General features: G+C 41.3%; 2 protein-coding genes across 2 annotated transcripts in view; both read left to right on the plus strand.

Annotated features, from left to right (window-relative positions):
* The window catches only part of psme4a (proteasome activator subunit 4a), a 30,592-nt gene extending 19,623 nt beyond the window's left edge, over positions 1 to 10,969 (plus strand). The window contains exons 30-48 of the mRNA XM_042501665.1: positions 1,188 to 1,324; positions 1,601 to 1,654; positions 1,739 to 1,868; positions 1,995 to 2,076; positions 2,170 to 2,323; positions 2,440 to 2,509; positions 2,588 to 2,713; positions 2,806 to 2,958; positions 3,131 to 3,235; positions 3,974 to 4,065; positions 4,147 to 4,278; positions 4,396 to 4,604; positions 4,734 to 4,819; positions 5,222 to 5,350; positions 5,905 to 6,060; positions 8,454 to 8,616; positions 8,702 to 8,835; positions 9,012 to 9,152; positions 9,906 to 10,969. Coding sequence (XP_042357599.1) covers positions 1,188 to 1,324; positions 1,601 to 1,654; positions 1,739 to 1,868; positions 1,995 to 2,076; positions 2,170 to 2,323; positions 2,440 to 2,509; positions 2,588 to 2,713; positions 2,806 to 2,958; positions 3,131 to 3,235; positions 3,974 to 4,065; positions 4,147 to 4,278; positions 4,396 to 4,604; positions 4,734 to 4,819; positions 5,222 to 5,350; positions 5,905 to 6,060; positions 8,454 to 8,616; positions 8,702 to 8,835; positions 9,012 to 9,146 — 2,247 coding nt within the window. The 3' untranslated portion in view covers positions 9,147 to 9,152; positions 9,906 to 10,969. The remainder of the gene's footprint in view (positions 1 to 1,187; positions 1,325 to 1,600; positions 1,655 to 1,738; positions 1,869 to 1,994; positions 2,077 to 2,169; positions 2,324 to 2,439; positions 2,510 to 2,587; positions 2,714 to 2,805; positions 2,959 to 3,130; positions 3,236 to 3,973; positions 4,066 to 4,146; positions 4,279 to 4,395; positions 4,605 to 4,733; positions 4,820 to 5,221; positions 5,351 to 5,904; positions 6,061 to 8,453; positions 8,617 to 8,701; positions 8,836 to 9,011; positions 9,153 to 9,905) is intronic.
* A 1,858-nt stretch (positions 10,970 to 12,827) lies between these two features.
* On the plus strand, positions 12,828 to 14,821 carry gpr75 (G protein-coupled receptor 75). The gene has a single exon (XM_042502774.1). The coding sequence runs from the start codon at positions 12,912 to 12,914 to the stop codon at positions 14,550 to 14,552; it is 1,641 nt and encodes a 546-aa protein (XP_042358708.1). The 5' UTR covers positions 12,828 to 12,911; the 3' UTR covers positions 14,553 to 14,821.
* The last annotated feature ends 1,368 nt before the right edge of the window (positions 14,822 to 16,189 follow it).

The following is a 16,189-nucleotide window of genomic DNA, read 5'->3' on the forward strand; positions in this document are numbered from 1 at the left end:
AATTGTAGAAGGTCATTTACTCAAATATAGATACCTTGAATTTTCAGGTTCGCTGTGAGTGACTGCAAAATCTGTATCACAGTATTGTATGATTCCTTTTTTGGAGACTGAAAATATGTAATGAAATTGTATTAATAGCAAAATATTAGGCCACGAAAACAATAAAAAATATGATATGGAGGCTCAATAAAGGGGGCCAATTGAACTCTATCAAAAATCCATTTTAAAAATGTAACGTAGAAGACAAATAATTGCTGAGTTTAGACTTTTTAATCTGCCCAAGTTCTCCCTGATATCAGACAATACGAGCTAATTCCACACAAAATTATTATTTTATTATTAGCTTATCAATATAGATGGGTCATACTGATATTGTTACGTTAGCATCAAAATAACACTGTATTCCTCTTTGCTGTTATATTTGCCCTCGAATCCACTTAAGAGAAGCTGATTGAAGCTACTTGAATTTTCTTTTCAGTACTGTGGGAAAGTTTTAGACATTGACCTTACAAACCTCACTTGCTCTGTTGCTCATAAAAAAAAAAAAACGGTCCTTGAGACGCTCTCTGGTCAGTCTCTCTTGTCTTAAATAAATGTATATATTACAGCTGATACTAGGAATATAGATATAGCCTTCAAACATCAGGGGCTGCATAGAGTCAGTTTATTAATTCCCGTCCCCACCAGCCTAGTTATAGCAAAGCTGCTAAAACAACAAGGTCATTAAGAGAGGTGTTTATGACTCCTCTCAGCCACCTTGTCCCCTTCTTAAAACAAATCAAGTCAAAGCCAGTTTCCAACAAGCCTATCACAAGAAACTGTGACACCCCACGGACTTGTTATCTTCACGACCGGACAACCTAACCCTTCTCTCATGTCAAAGGTTGCAAAGCCCCTTTCGAGTTATTCAACAAATGATTCAAGTGATTCACGCATTTTGGTAACTCTCTACCAGAAAACTAGTCACAAAATAGTAAAACACAACTTTTTCTTATTATATTGCTCTTCTTCAGCATAGCTATAAAAGCAAGAGCCAATACTTTATCAGCTCCCCCTCGTGTCTGCTCACTGTCTGAGTTGAACATATTACACCCTCTGATTGGGGATGGCTTTATGTTCAGTTCCCTCCCACACGTTTGGATGAATTATGTCTGATACTATATGTTTTATCTTTTTCTTCCCGTAAGATCCCTGCCGAGTGCAGTGCTGTGGCCAGACAACTCATGATCACAGGAAACCCTGTTCCCAAGGAGCCTGTTCCTCCAGAGGAAGAAATAGCAGAAGGTTTGAGGAGGCAGGAGCTCAAGAACTCTGAGTCTGTTGAGTAAGTTCACATCAGAAACCAAACAAAGAACCCTCAACCAAACCAGAGACCTTCACTTGAGTTCAGCATCTTAACTACTATGATATAAATTGGCTTCACTTGGAGTCTCCAGTTCTCATCATGCCCTTTTGCTCCTGCAAAATAAAACACTTAGAAACTTCAAAGTATTGAAACAACCCATCTGTTCAGATAACGTGCTTACTCTGCAACCTGAATGTGAACAAGATAGCTTTAGTTACATAACAAGTGCAAATACTGATACTGTTTTTTTTGTAGGAAGTACAAACAGCTTATTGGTGATCTGCTGGACTGCCTCAACAACAGGAACATGTAGGTCAATTTAATATTTTTGTCAACAATTCCCACTTATATTTATTTATTAGGCTGTAACGGCTACTTTGTTTGATGTTCCAGGCCTTGGAAGTTCGAACACATCGCAATTGGCTTCCTATCACTGCTGCTGAGGGATGACCACCAACTCCCACCACCTGCTGTTACGTTCTTTGTGAAAAGCCTCAACCATGACTCCCTCTATGTCCGCAAGGTGGGACACGCACAAATTATGAGACACGCAGCAGTAGTGGGGGTGGGGATCAGATCTCTGCAGCATATGATTGCATTCCTGTGAATATATATATATTTTTTTTTAACGTCTTACTTTGTCCATTAGGTGGCAATATCAGCCGTTGCAGGGATAATGAAACAAATAAAGAGGCTGCATAAGAAAGTCCCTGTCAGCCCCTCTGAGCTCTGTAAGCATCATAAGGTTTTGATTGTCTGGTGTTTGTCTGTGTGAATTATTTAAAGTTTCTGTAACTCATCTCAAAACTCTTCATCTTTGGTAGGTGGAGTGAAGGAGCTAAGTGATATTGTAGCAGGAGACCGTCTTGACAACCAGTGGCTGCAGTATAACAGCAGCAGCCTGCCACGCACACAGCAGGACTGGGATCGCTGCGTGTTTGTGGAAAAGACCCACTGGGGATACTACTGCTGGCCAAGGTTCTCATTTTATGTCGTATTTCGTTTACGTAACTGTCTTTAGCTGAGTTACTTAAATAGTTATCAGTCTTTCAACCTTGTTTTTATTCACCATCGCCTCAATTATTATTCTCCAGAAAACTGATGATGTATGCACCAGAGGAGGAGCAACCCAAACAGACCCTGACCAGAGAGGAAATGACAGAGGTTTGTGCACAATCATACACACTCCCTAGGAAAAAACATGAAAGGCATTCATTAATGAAATGCATCTATTTCAAACAGCGGGAACAGATCATCTTTGACCACTTCTCAGACCCAGTATTCATCAACCAGTTCATCGAGTTCCTCTCTCTCGAGGACCGTAAGGGAAAGGACAAGTTCAGCCCTCGCAGGTTCTGTTTGTTCAAGGTGAGATTCCCTGACAGTTGTGCTAAATGCAGAAAGCAAGTGAAGCCAACCAGTAAAGAAATTAATCTGTTACTTTCTCTTGCTCTCTTCAGGGATTGTTCCGCAACTTCAGCGATGCCTTTCTTCCCCTGCTGCGGCCACACATGGAGCGCATGGTGGCCGACTCCCACGAGAGCAAGCAGCGTTGTGTTGCAGAGATCATCTCTGGACTGATCAGAGGCTGCAAGCACTGGAGCTACTCAAAGGTACAGAACTGACTCTTTCACATAGGAAAACTCACCTGAATTTCTATCAAGTATAAATGCCATGAAAATACTACATAAAATGTTATCATGTCCTGCCTTCTGGTGATGTTTTTTCAACGTTTTGTGAGTGTCCTTACAGTAAGTAAGTGCATACGCTTGTGCTCTTTTACAGGTTGAGACCCTGTGGGAGGTTTTGTGTCCTCTGCTCCGCACCGCCTTGTCCAACATCACAATAGAAACGTACGCAGACTGGGGCACCTGCATCGCCACAGCCTGTGTAAGCTTTTGCTTGGTTATCTCCATCATATCTTCAACCTTTTGTTTTTTAAACTTGTGTCAGAATCAAAAATCTTTTATTGATCCCTTGGAGAGGGGGATTGTGGTTTGTTACAGTCGTTCTGAGGCCAAGTGTAGAGAATTATAGAAAGCGGAAATAACTACCAGCATAAAGTATGCAAAAATATAAAATAGCAATACAGTAATGATTAAAACAGTTAGCACTAGTATGTGAATATTTAAAAACTAAGAATATGTATGAGTTTGTAAAGTGTGTAAAAATCTAAAACAGAAATACAGTAATAATAAGAAACAACTACCACTAGTTTATGAATAATAAATCTAAATTATGTGCTGAGTGTGTTAAGTTTGTAAAAATGTAAAACTGTGTGCCTTATGCTCCAACACAATGTATATAACCTGTATGTAAAGTTAGAAATATAAAATATGCGTACAACAATATACAACAGATACATATGTACATAAGTAAGAACAATAAGAATATATACAATATGTGTACATGTTAAATGTAGCCTACATTCAAGAGCTGAAAAAATATTGCACATTTAATGCGCAAAGGATTGCTAGAATTGAAATTTTATCACCAATTATTGCAGTTAAGACAGTGTATAAATAATTATTGCACCTTAAAAAAAACGATTGCACATTTGAAATATAAATTATGGAATTTTAAGTCACTCATCCTTCCTCTCTTATTTGTTGTTTTTGTCTCATACAGGAGAGTAGAGACCCACGCAAGCTCTACTGGCTCTTTGAGATGCTAATGGAGTCTCCAGTCAACGGAGAGGGAGGCTCCTTTGTCGACGCTTGGTGAGTAGAAAGGCTGCCGCCTGAAGCAGATGTTCATGTGACCAACAAACTGTGATGATTGTGTTTCTTTTTCTTTCCCAGTCGCCTCTACGTGCTGCAGGGAGGCCTCGCTCAGCAGGAGTGGCGTGTTTCAGAGCTCCTCCACAGGTTGCTACAATACCTGGAACCCAAACTCACACAGGTCTACAAGAATGTACGGGAACGCATTGGCAGGTGAGGTCCCATTTACACCCCTAGATAATGTGAATGTACCTTTTGTCATTGTTTATTTTTTAAAACTTTGGTTTTTTTGCTTCTCATCTTATCCTCTCTGATCTGTTTTCCTTTCAGTGTGCTCACGTACATCTTCATGATTGATGTCAGCTTGCCATACACTCAGCCAACCACCTCCCCACGCATCGCGGACTTCACAGAGCGAATTCTGTTGCAGCTGAAGCCTCTAACGGAGGGCGATGAGGAGATCCAGAACCACGTGACTGAGGAGAATGAGGTGGGAGAGCAGGATGAGAGAACACAAGCCATCAAGTTACTCAAAACAGGTGGGTCTGGGATCTGTCACCATTAATCCGCACGCTGTCACAATGAACGCCAGTTATTCTAGGAATGATTTAAACAATTAGGAGATAACTTTAAGCCGAAAAAATCCTCCTGTCTTTATATGTTTGCAGTGCTGAAGTGGCTGATTGCGAGTGCTGGTCGCTCCTTCTCTACTGCTGTCCCAGAACAGCTAAGGTTGCTCCCCCTGCTCTTCAAGGTGACTCACTCACGCATTAAGTCATAGGTTCAATCAGATAGCGTCATCACTGCTAACTTAAAAATATGGCGCTTAATGTATACCATAGACAAATAATGCTACTTAATCTATAGCAGAGATGAGAGTCTCAAGTCTCAAGTCTATGAACTTAAGTCCTGATTCAAGTCTTGAGTCCTACAGTTTGAGTTTTGACCTCTAAACAAGTCATCATGTGCTCTTGACCAAATGTAATGCCATTTTAACAACTCAATAAAAAGAAATTTATGAAATCATTGAAGGTCATAAAAGATTTGTATTATATACCATATATTACACGTTTCATGTTAAGCCCCTGTTTATACCAAACAGGGACTAAAAATGACTCCCGCCTTCCCGTTAACCTATCCCTGTCCTCTGCTCCAGATCGCTCCAGTTGAGAATGATGACAGTTACGATGAGCTGAAGCGGGACGCAAAGACATGTCTGTCTCTGATGTCCCAGGGACTCCTTTACTCAGAACAGATCCCCATGGTCCTCAGTGCCCTGCAGGAGGTGAGTCATCTGGCAGCTGCAGCTGTTATTCCACTTTTCACCTGCAACACATGTGACTGGACTTTTTTTTTTTACAGTCCCTCACATCTTATAACCTATAAGGTTACCAAGCAAAAAGATGAAAGGTTTAAACGGAATTGCAAGTGAATGAGATTTTTGAGTCCCTGCTGAACATTCACTCTATAAATGACAATAAATGAGAGAAGCTGAAAAAAGGTAACTGTGGCAGTATTCTGGAGGATTTTCTGGCAATTTTTCAGATGCTCAGCCAGCAACAGCAACATCTAAACCATAAAAAAAGACAAATACTTACATAATACCCAAAGTCTATTCACTAACAACTAGAAACTGAACATTAGGAAGCTGTGAATTTATATAACACATGCAGAGATTGACTTTTTCATGCTCACAAAGTCTAATTTAATTGCATTTGATATTTGGTATACATTTTCAAAGTAAAGAGGAGCTTGATTACAAAATCCAGGGCATGATCAGTTTCTCTTGTGAAACAAAATCAGAGTGTCTTACTGATGTGGGTTTATTGTGTGTTGCAGATTGCTGGCAGCAGCTCCTGGCACGCTCGCTACACGGTGCTCACATACCTCCAGATCATGGTTTTCTACAACCTGTTCACCTTCATGAGTGACCAGAAAGCTGTGAATGATGTGCGGGCGCTGGTGATTCGTCTGCTTGAGGATGAGCAGCTGGAGGTAAAAGATTCACAGCTGTTTAACATTAAAATAATGAAAAATGTAAAGGTGAAACATGTAGTCAGTCAGGCATAACCCCCACTCGAAGAAGGTTTGAAGATGAACAAACATACGGCATTCTGATTATATAATAATCGTCAAGCTATCGGCCAATCCATGCTTGTTTATGCAAGCGGGCAGTCTCACTGTCTTTCAGCTTCACTGTAGTGATTCAGCACTCTCTTCCCGGCTCTCTGCTCTCGCAGCCCCCCCCCCCCAGTCCTCTTGCTGTTGCTATGGAAACCACCGGCTGCAGTAATCTGTTGCTATGGAGATAACGTTCAGATTGAAGGAGGATGAGAGGGAGAGGGATGGAGTAGAGACAAAGGAGGAGTGGGGGATGGATGGAAGAAGCCATTTTTATTTACCCTCTTAAACTAATCTAAGCCTGATTTTATATATCTTCTTTAAATTACACTTTAATTGCTCTTATTTCTACAGGATCGCCTATGTTAGACAAATACATATGTTGACAGATTTTGATGAGCTGACACAGGTACATTTTTTTTCCAGCTTTGAATCAACTATCACATTTCTCTCTGTTTAAATTGAGGGTGTTTAGGAACCAGTGTGGCACAAAGCCCCAAGCTTAGCTCATCAGGAATCTACCTCAATTTAAACAGAGAGAAATGTGATAGTTGATTCAAAGCTGGAAAAAAAATGTACCTAAGAGGAAAGCCGTAACCTTAAAAGCCTTTCCTCTGGAGAATGCTGCTCAAAGATCAGCAAAAAAACATTTAAAAGTTTCCCTTTCCCTTTGAAAAGAGACATGAGATGTGCAACAGACCATTTTAACAACAGTATGAAGACGCATCTCCACACACATATCTTCCCCCAGTCCCCAGCTGGCTGCTATTTCCATCCAGCTGGCCAGTGTACACACTAGTGGAACACCCTGTCTAATGACATTGTTGCTATGGTGCATCTTATATAGTGCAGCGTAGAGGTTGTCAGAATGGCGCTGGGGCTTGTGTGGGTATGGGCAGCTGAAAGACCAAACAGGAATGCTACATTAGTAGGACTATGCTGTGATGGCCAAAATATATCAGTCAATTTCTGACATGTAATCAAATACAGGACAGTTACAGTGAAATGTAATCTTGTTTATGCTTTGGCATTGATCATAATGTGAAGAAGGTACATAATGTTTTTTTTGGGGGGGGGGGGGGGGGGCTTTCCTGTCTTTAAGAAGCTGTACCGGGCTGAGTTTTACAGCTAGAATGAGGATCCTGGTATCATGTTGAAATGGAAGACCTAAAAGTCTTGTCATGCTAGCTCCTCAGGGAGGGGGCTAAATAATACACCAAAATTCGCCTAAATTTTGGCAATGGAAAAATGGCATGGCCATTTCACTTGACCTCTGAGCTCAAATTATGTGAATGAAAATGGGTTCTGTGGGTACCCATGAGTCTCCCCTTTACAGACATGCTCACTTTATACTAGTCTTATGTACATTTTTGCTGTCATCTGATTCCTAATCAAGACAGTCTGGTAAGAATTGCTTTACCCTGTCAATATGGACACCATAACTGTTCTTCAAAGCAAAAATAATGGAATTGGAAACATGCGATTAAAACAATTTGATAAAACGCAATAAACTAGAAATTCTGCAATTAAACTCATTTTTAAAAATGAATCGTTTGACAGCCCTAGTTTAAATGAAAAGGTCCCATAATGTGTATTATTGGGAATGGGTGAGGGGTCATTGTGGCCTGAGGGTAGAAACTCCTCCTGAGCCTCTCAGTGCTGGCCCAGTATATCTGGTCCTCAACAGAAAAGACCACTATCCAGGTGGTTGGGATCTTTAATGATTCTCCTGTCCTTATTTCTGCGGCACCTGTTGCAAACATCGTTTAAACAAGATAGAGCAGCGCCTAGAGCTTTTGGTTTCTCGAAATGATTTAAACGTAGTTTTTACCACAGTTGCTTCTGTGGTTTTACAAATCCACCAAACATTCAGTGAATCCATTGACGTCATCGGTGACAGTGATGGTGGTGTCCAGGAACGTACTCCAGACTGGATGAACTTAGAGATCACTTGTGATTGAATGATTCACACACAGAGGACCCAAGCTCCACTGTCTTTGGATGACTCAGCCATGACCTGGTTCTCTTTCCAGCACTTTAAATTCTACAGTTTATGGAATTAACATGACAAAAAGTGGTCTATGAAGTATCCAATTTACAGACTATGTGAGTAATGTCTACTTGAGCTTGTCAATCACTTCCTTGTTCCTGTTAGGACATTTTTTATGTTAATTACTGTCCAGCAAGTTCCAGAATAATCTGCTATTTAATATATGTACTTTGAAATTCAACTTTCCCTTCTCCTCTTTCTACCTTTTGTTTCCTAGGTGAGAGAAATGGCTGCCACTACACTCAGCGGCTTCCTTCAGTGCAATTTCTTGTCCATGGACGGCCCCATGCAGGCACATTTTGAGGCTCTCTGCAAGACTTGCTTGCCTAAAAAGAGGAAGAGGGACCTGGGCTCCATAGTGGACACTATACCCTCCGCTGGTAAGAAACTTGTCTAAAAAATGTGATGACACACTCAGTGTGATGTTGTCTTTCATTTAAATGGGATCCTGTTGTATTATTGTAGACCTGGTGCGGCGCCATGCAGGTGTTCTCGGGTTGAGCGCTTGTATTCTCTCCAGCCCATATGATGTGCCCACCTGGATGCCCCAACTGTTGATGGACCTGAGTGCTCACCTCAATGACACACAACCCATTGAGGTATGTGGTCTTTATTACCTGATACTGTTGCAGCGGGATTATTTTCCAACCAAATCTCCCTAATTGCCCTAGTTTTTATTGTTTATTTGCTGGTGTGTGTGTGTGTGTGTGTGTGTGTGCATTCACTGAATAAGAAATGAAAAAAATATCAATCATTTGTGTTTGTGTCCATCCAGATGACTGTGAAGAAAACTCTGTCAAACTTCCGGCGGACTCACCATGACAACTGGCAACAACATAAGCAGCAGTTCACGGACGACCAGCTGCTGGTCCTCACTGATTTGCTGGTCTCCCCCTGTTACTATGCCTAAAACCTGGTAAAGGATTTTAACTTCACACTGTTCTTAAAACATAAATATTACTGAATGTGCTCCCAGCCACATCCAAAAGCCATTTAACTTGATTATTATTCATTACTGAATGCAGTCAAACAAAGGCCCTTTTTACACCGTTTGTTCAAGGTAAAATATTGCGTCTTAATGCCGCATTGACGTTCTGTAAGCTGCCATGTGAGGTAGTAACACAGAGAAATGGCGATTGTACAAAAAGGACAGCTGGCAGGAAGGACCGGGGCAGTACTGGTGTGAGTTTTTATGTGTGCAAGCCACTGTGGGAGATTTAAAAAGTAGCCAGATATATTTAGCGGCTAAATCAAGGAAAAACAGTGGAGCTAATGTTTGCAAATTGGAAAAAAAATAAAAAAGAAAGAAATTTGGGAGCTCCTTCCCTTCTGAGCATAGGACAAGTTCAGCCTCCATATAACGAAGGCGGTATGCCTTCGTTATTATTTAGAAAGCACCGCTGACTCGTTTGTTTTATGTCACACTAGAGACTCACGCTCTTGTGTTACATGTCAAACTCGTCATGCCTCTTATGATTCCGCAATGCTGGCATGCTGTCTAAAAATCATACATTGGAGTAGAATGATGCTGCCATTTGTTTGGTTCTGTGTAAAAATGAAGCTCAAAGAATGGACCTAAGTGTGATCTCTGTGTAGAAAGCGCTAAAGGGAGAACAACCCTTGAGCCACCTTTTAACATTAATGTCTGTTTTTTATTTACTTTTATCAGTATGGGACAAACCCAGACTCTACAGACACCAGCCTGCATTGGGGAGGAGGCTCTGGTTCACAGCATCACCTTGAAGAAGAGTGGCACACAAAGCAACTTGAGTTGTGGCACAAAGGATTGAAAAGTTGTGTATTCATGTATTTAGCTCATTTACATTTCTACTATACTTAATATTTAAGGATCAATCATAGCAGGGATGAATGACCTGCAGTTTGTAACATTATTGTACAGTTTTATTTCTTCTTTTTTGGTTTGTTTGTGTGCATGTGCACGGGTGTATGTGTGTGTGTGCGTGTTTATGGGATGCTTGAAGACATCAGCCAGTGTCCCACACATTTCTCAGGATTCTATCCCAAGTATCAACTCTGAGCCAACACCATGTCCAGCGTAGGATATACTCTTTACTGTCTCCCGATAGTGAAGTGTTTGCTACAAGCCACAAAGAACTGACTCTTGAACAATGGTTTCTTTAATTTAGACTTAAACCTGCAACACACAATGTTTGTGTGGCTGTTTGATCTATTATGATTATATGCATCATGAATGTGTATATCATGGTATAACAAATATGCACAAACATATTTATTTATTTATTTGAACTTTTTGAAGTGCTGCAATTTTTTTTTTTCATAGAAAGTATTTGAGTATAAATAGATGAGCTTATAGCAAAGGAGCCTGTTGGTTCATCTGCACTTGCAAAGAAAGGGAGAGGGCAAGCTCCCCACTGCTGTGCTGTGTGATGCGTTTGCTGTGAGGACCTGAGAACAGTTTGATTACCATTTCATTGTCTCACTGTAAGAAAATAACCAAACCGCCTGTCCATAATTGTGACCTCTTCCCTCTTATCCCCTGGTATCATTTACCTTTTTTTTTTCTAAAAACCCATTGAGATGAAGTGAATTGACTTTTGTTTGCTTTCCCCTGATGACTTGAAATCAGCCCAAGCATTGAAGCATTTAGTACCTCACTTGTGTATAGTGTAGTGCCAAAACTGCAGTGATTTTTTTTAGATGTACTGTTTGCTTATTGAAAGAGATGTCAATAAACTGTTTGTAACAAAAAAATGGTATGTGATGCTTTTATGTTAATGAAAGTAGTGGTAAGGGTAAGGGACTCTTGTTATTTATGGGGCATAGCACTGGGGAGAGAGTTATGTTTTTTGACTTGGCTTATGAGAGGAACAAAATTATTTAAATGGTTGTATTTTATATTTATCTTAAATAACCTAAAAAAATAAACCAACAAGTGGGTAAAGGTATGTTTTAAAAATCTATAAAATCACATCATTTATCTAGGGTTCCCACAGTTGTGGAAAACCTGAAAAAGGTTCATAATCACATTTTCCAGGCCTGTAAAAGTGCTAAAATAAGTAAAAAATCATTGAAATTTTTGGAAAAGTCATGGAATTTGGTAGTGTGTAAGAGCTGCCAACAAATTATAGCTCTGATATGTGTTGCTGTGTGACTTTCTGTTCACCAGTGTGATGTTTCTTCATATTCTCCAGCTATCTTGTATTAGTTTGGATCTGATTTTGATTGAAAAATGCTGGGCAAATGGGTCAAGAAAAGTTATATTATGGGTCCTTGAAATGTCATGGAAAAGTTCTGAAATTTTGTCCATTAAATTGTGATGAAACCCTTTTTATCATAGCCAGAAACTGTGAAATATGCTTATGGTGAAGGGAAAATCATGCTTTTTCCTCCAGTCACTCAGGCTGGCTCAAGAAAAAGGCTCAAGAAAAAAATATTTGAAGCTTTTGGGAGGGCCATGGTATATTTTTTAAAAAAAGCCAATCTCCCTATTCTCGTATACGTTAAGTACAGTCCCTTACAGACCACATGCTGAGAGAATATCTATCTTTCCAAGGAAGGCATCGAAAAGCAGAGGGAAAATAACTAAAATTATTCATAAATATGTTTCATTTTGCGAAATTATATATAGGCCTATATTCAAAAATCGGTGTGAACTTATCACCCAATCCATATTAAATACCATACGACCACCTTTTTTTTTTTGGTAAAAGCTCCATTATCTTGCCATGTTGAAAAAATCCGTTTGCTGCGGTGGTGTGTGAGAAGATGGTGTAACGGTCTAATTCAGATCTTTTAAATTTGTTATGAAACTTGACAAAAACGGTGTCTCTCACCGATAAATGATTATAAAAAAGGAGAGGTAAGGTGAGTCTTTATGGATGGGGCACTTGAATGCAGTGGTTATGCTCATGCCCAGATACGTAGGCAGTGACTTCATACTCATTTTTCAGCGCACGTCCAGCGGCCGTCGCTCCTGTGTAAGAATGGATACATCGCCAAGAAAATATGCGATTATCTATTTTCGATGTTAACAAATAACGCAGACATGTACGAATTTTATGTCAGTGCTTGTTAATGGATTGCTCTGCTTCGGATGATCTGCTGTTGTAATGCGATTTTTTCCCCTTCAAAGCCGCGGTGCGATCGCTTACTATCATATTGCTTTAAAATCAAGATGGGCTGGAGCAAATGATGATGATGATGGACGCACGATCGCTTACAGATGGTAGGTAATATTTTCACATTTTCTCATTTTGTAGATTATTCAAACCATTTAACAGCTTGACATGTAGATTCGTTTGGAAAACAGTGATGTAGGCTTCATATATTGCCTCTGAATTTCAGCAGTCGCTGTGTGTGTGCGTTGTGGGAGAGGGGGGAGTGAGGTATAATTGGCCAAATGCAGTGGTGCATAGCTACAGCCTACTGTAGCTTACATGTAGTGCATCACAGCTTATTAATAAAAATGTACCCATTTACATTCTATAACTTTGCAGTGTTTCCTTTATAAACCTATTTTATGTGATTTACTGTACAACATAACAGCTAATATATGACTCTGTATCCTTTGTAGCACTCTACCAAGGTGGCAGCAATGGCGCAAGCAGCAGATACTGTGATCATCGTGTACTCCGTCCATATAAGAGGAAATTTGCTGACATTGATGACTGTGGTATAAATTGTTAATAATACAATGAACATCACTGTTACACCATCAGACCTGGTGGACATGCCAAGACAGCAGAACTTCAATGGCACCCTGGGCATGACCCCATCAGGCTGGGCTGTGATCCATACCGCTACCCTGACCTTTTGCTCCCTCCTCCTCATCTTCATCTTCTGCTTGGGCTCCTACGGCAACCTCGTGGTGTTCCTGTCCTTTTTCGACCCGGTGTTTCGCAAGTTCCGCACCAACTTTGACTTCATGATCCTCAACTTGTCCTTCTGCGACTTGTTCATCTGCTGTGTGACTGCTCCCATGTTTGCATTGGTGCTCTTTTTGGATGCTGGTGGAGGGGATGGTGTGTCGAAGAGTTTCTGCTTCGCCTTCCACTTGACCAGCTCGGGCTTCATCATCATGTCCCTGGAGACGGTGGCTGTCATCGCTTTGCACAGGCTGCGCATGGTTCTGGGGCAGCAGCCGAACCGTACCGCCTCCTTCCCCTGCACGCTGGCCCTCACTGCCCTGCTGTGGACGTCCAGCTTCACCATGGCAGCTCTGCTTACCATGCGAGCGTACCCACGTAGAGATGGACCCTGCTTGCCTCACTTTGGCCTGGGAGGTGGACAGGCTAGGGTTGTGTTGTACGTCTACCTTGCTGACTTTGCGTTTTGTGTAGCTGTGGTGTCAGTGTCCTATCTGATGATTGCTCAGACTTTGAGGAAGAATGCACAAGTGAGGAAGTGTCCCGTCATCACTGTAGATGCAACATGCCCTCCACCCCCACCACCTCTCATTGCAGCTGGCTTTGAGAGCATGCAGTGTGCTGTTCAAGGCCCCTCTCTGTACCGTAACCAGACTTATAACAAGCTGCAGAACGTTCAGACACACTCTTACGTCAACAAAACCAACCAGCCTCTGGTTCCAGGCGCCGCCCAAGGAGCCACCTGCTGTCAGATGGTGTCGACAGTCAACTTGGCCACAGCTAAAGACTCTAAGGCTGTTGTCACCTGTGTTGTTATAGTGTTCTCTGTGCTTCTTTGCTGCTTGCCGATGGGAGTTTCACTGGCACAGGATGTTTTGTCGCCAGAAAGTAGCTTTGCACATTACCAGTTTGAACTTTGCGGCTTTGTGCTGATTTTTCTCAAGTCGGGCATCAATCCTTTTGTGTACTCACGTAACAGCGCAGGCCTTCGCCGTCGCGTGCTGTGCTGCATGCAGTGGGCGGCGCTGGGCTTTCTCTGTTGCAAGCAAAAGACTCGTCTGCATGCGATGGGGAAGGGAAGCCTGGAAGTCAATCGCAATAAATCCTCCCATCATGAAACCAACTCAGCCTATGTACTGTCACCCAAGCCGCAGAGGAGGCTGGTAGACCAGGCTTGCGGACCGAGTCACTCCAGAGATTGTGCTGGCAGTCCAAGAGCCACAGGTGCTCGCAAACCTCGCCCCCCGAGCACCTCGACACCTATCAACACCCGTATCGAGCCCTATTACAGTATATACAACAGCAGTCCCTCTGCAGGGCCCAGCTCCCCTACCAGCCTGCAGCCCGTCAGCTCTCAGACATTTGCCTTTGCCAAATCTTATGTAGCCATGCACTACCACACTCACCAAGACGCACTGCAAGACTTTGAAAGCACCTCAGTGCACCAGATTCCCATTCCCTCAGTCTAACCACAGAGCTGCTGGACAAAAAGGTTTGGACAATCTTGCCATGGCTTTAAATCAAATGTGAATCAAAAGAGGAAGATGAAAAGCCCATTTTATGTATTTGGAATCTGTATTAACCTTTTGTTCTCTTCTACAGTGGAAATACATGTTCATTTTCTTGAGTGGACAAATTAAAGAATCAGTATTATGAGCCTTGTCATGAAACTAAGAACAAGCAATAGATTTGTTATGAAAGTGTCTGTTCTTTTACAGATATTGCATTTTCACATAAATCTGCCCCTGTGTTGTGCACGCATGTGCCATTATAACCTAAGGCTCGGTAGATTTTCATTGCGGCCAAAGACTGCAGTTGCTCAATCACTGCTGTTTCATATCTGGCTGAAGTTGCTGAGCACTGATATAAGCTGCTGTAGTGTTGGGCTACTCTGAAGTCTGCACAGGCCTGCACATGGCTGTCGATGGCATGTGGTTGCACTTTGATGAACTTATGCTTCTTGAGAGAAATGTATTTGTGAACCTCATACATTTATCAACAATAAATGTTTGGCAAGTGCAGTGGACCTGTGCTTTCACTTCTTATTAACCAGAGCTAAAACAATGAATCAATCGACAGAAACATATATTATAACTGATTAATCGTTACTTTCATTTTTCGAGCAAAAACGCCAAACTTTTACTGGTTACACCCTTTAAATGTGAGCACTTGGTTGTTTTCTTTGTCATATATGATAGTAAACTAGTAAATATGTTTTGGTTTTACTGTCAGTCAGACTAAAAACATTGGAAGATGTCACCTTAGGCTCTTGTAAAATATACTGGGCATTTCCACTATTTTCTGGCATTTCTTAGACATTCATGCAAAATGTAATGTGTGTTTTTACTATTTTCTCATATTTTTTAGACCAAAACATCAAGAAAACTATGGCAGATTAACACATAATGAAAATGATCCTTTGTTGCAGCCTTTGTTTGATTATTGGTGGCTGTGTCAGTTGCTAATGAAAATTAGAATGATAGTTGCTTAACAGTATTTCAGGCCTCATGTAAGCTGCGGTTAAATAAATGTCATTGCAGTGATGTTAAAGGATAACACCACCTAAATTAAGAATTTCAATGGCCAAGGAAAGTTCAATCAATATTCGTGAACATGATCTATTCTCTCTCAAAACCAGAAACTGTCACAACCAGCCTGAGGTGACTCCTGTGTGTCTGCGTGAGTTTGATTTTTTTTTTTTTCCTTCTCACTTTTGTGTGTTTGGTGTGTGCCTGTTGTGTTTTGGTTTTATCTCTCCCTTGTTCTCCCCCCACTCCTTGTCTGCGCTCATCACTCTACACACCTGGTGGCACTCATCAATCTACACACCTGCCTGCAATCAAGCCTGCAACTTACAAGAGAGCCAGCTCTACAATCATTCCCTGTCGGATTGCTGCAGACACTAGTCCAGCTCTGCTTGTGGTCTTTCCCTATTTTTTCCTGCTTCCCTGTTTTTTTGTTTTGTTTTGTTTTGTTTTTTTGCTGAGACCTATTTTTGTGATCTCTGCCAGCTATTGTGTCCACACCTCCAGCCACTAAAGAAAATCACAAAAAAACTAATCGGCCCTCACCTCAACCAGTCATGCTGTCCATCAATCTCCTGCAC

Source organism: Plectropomus leopardus, chromosome 15 (genome assembly GCF_008729295.1).
Source record: "Plectropomus leopardus isolate mb chromosome 15, YSFRI_Pleo_2.0, whole genome shotgun sequence".
NCBI classification, from domain to species: Eukaryota; Metazoa; Chordata; class Actinopteri; order Perciformes; family Serranidae; genus Plectropomus; species Plectropomus leopardus.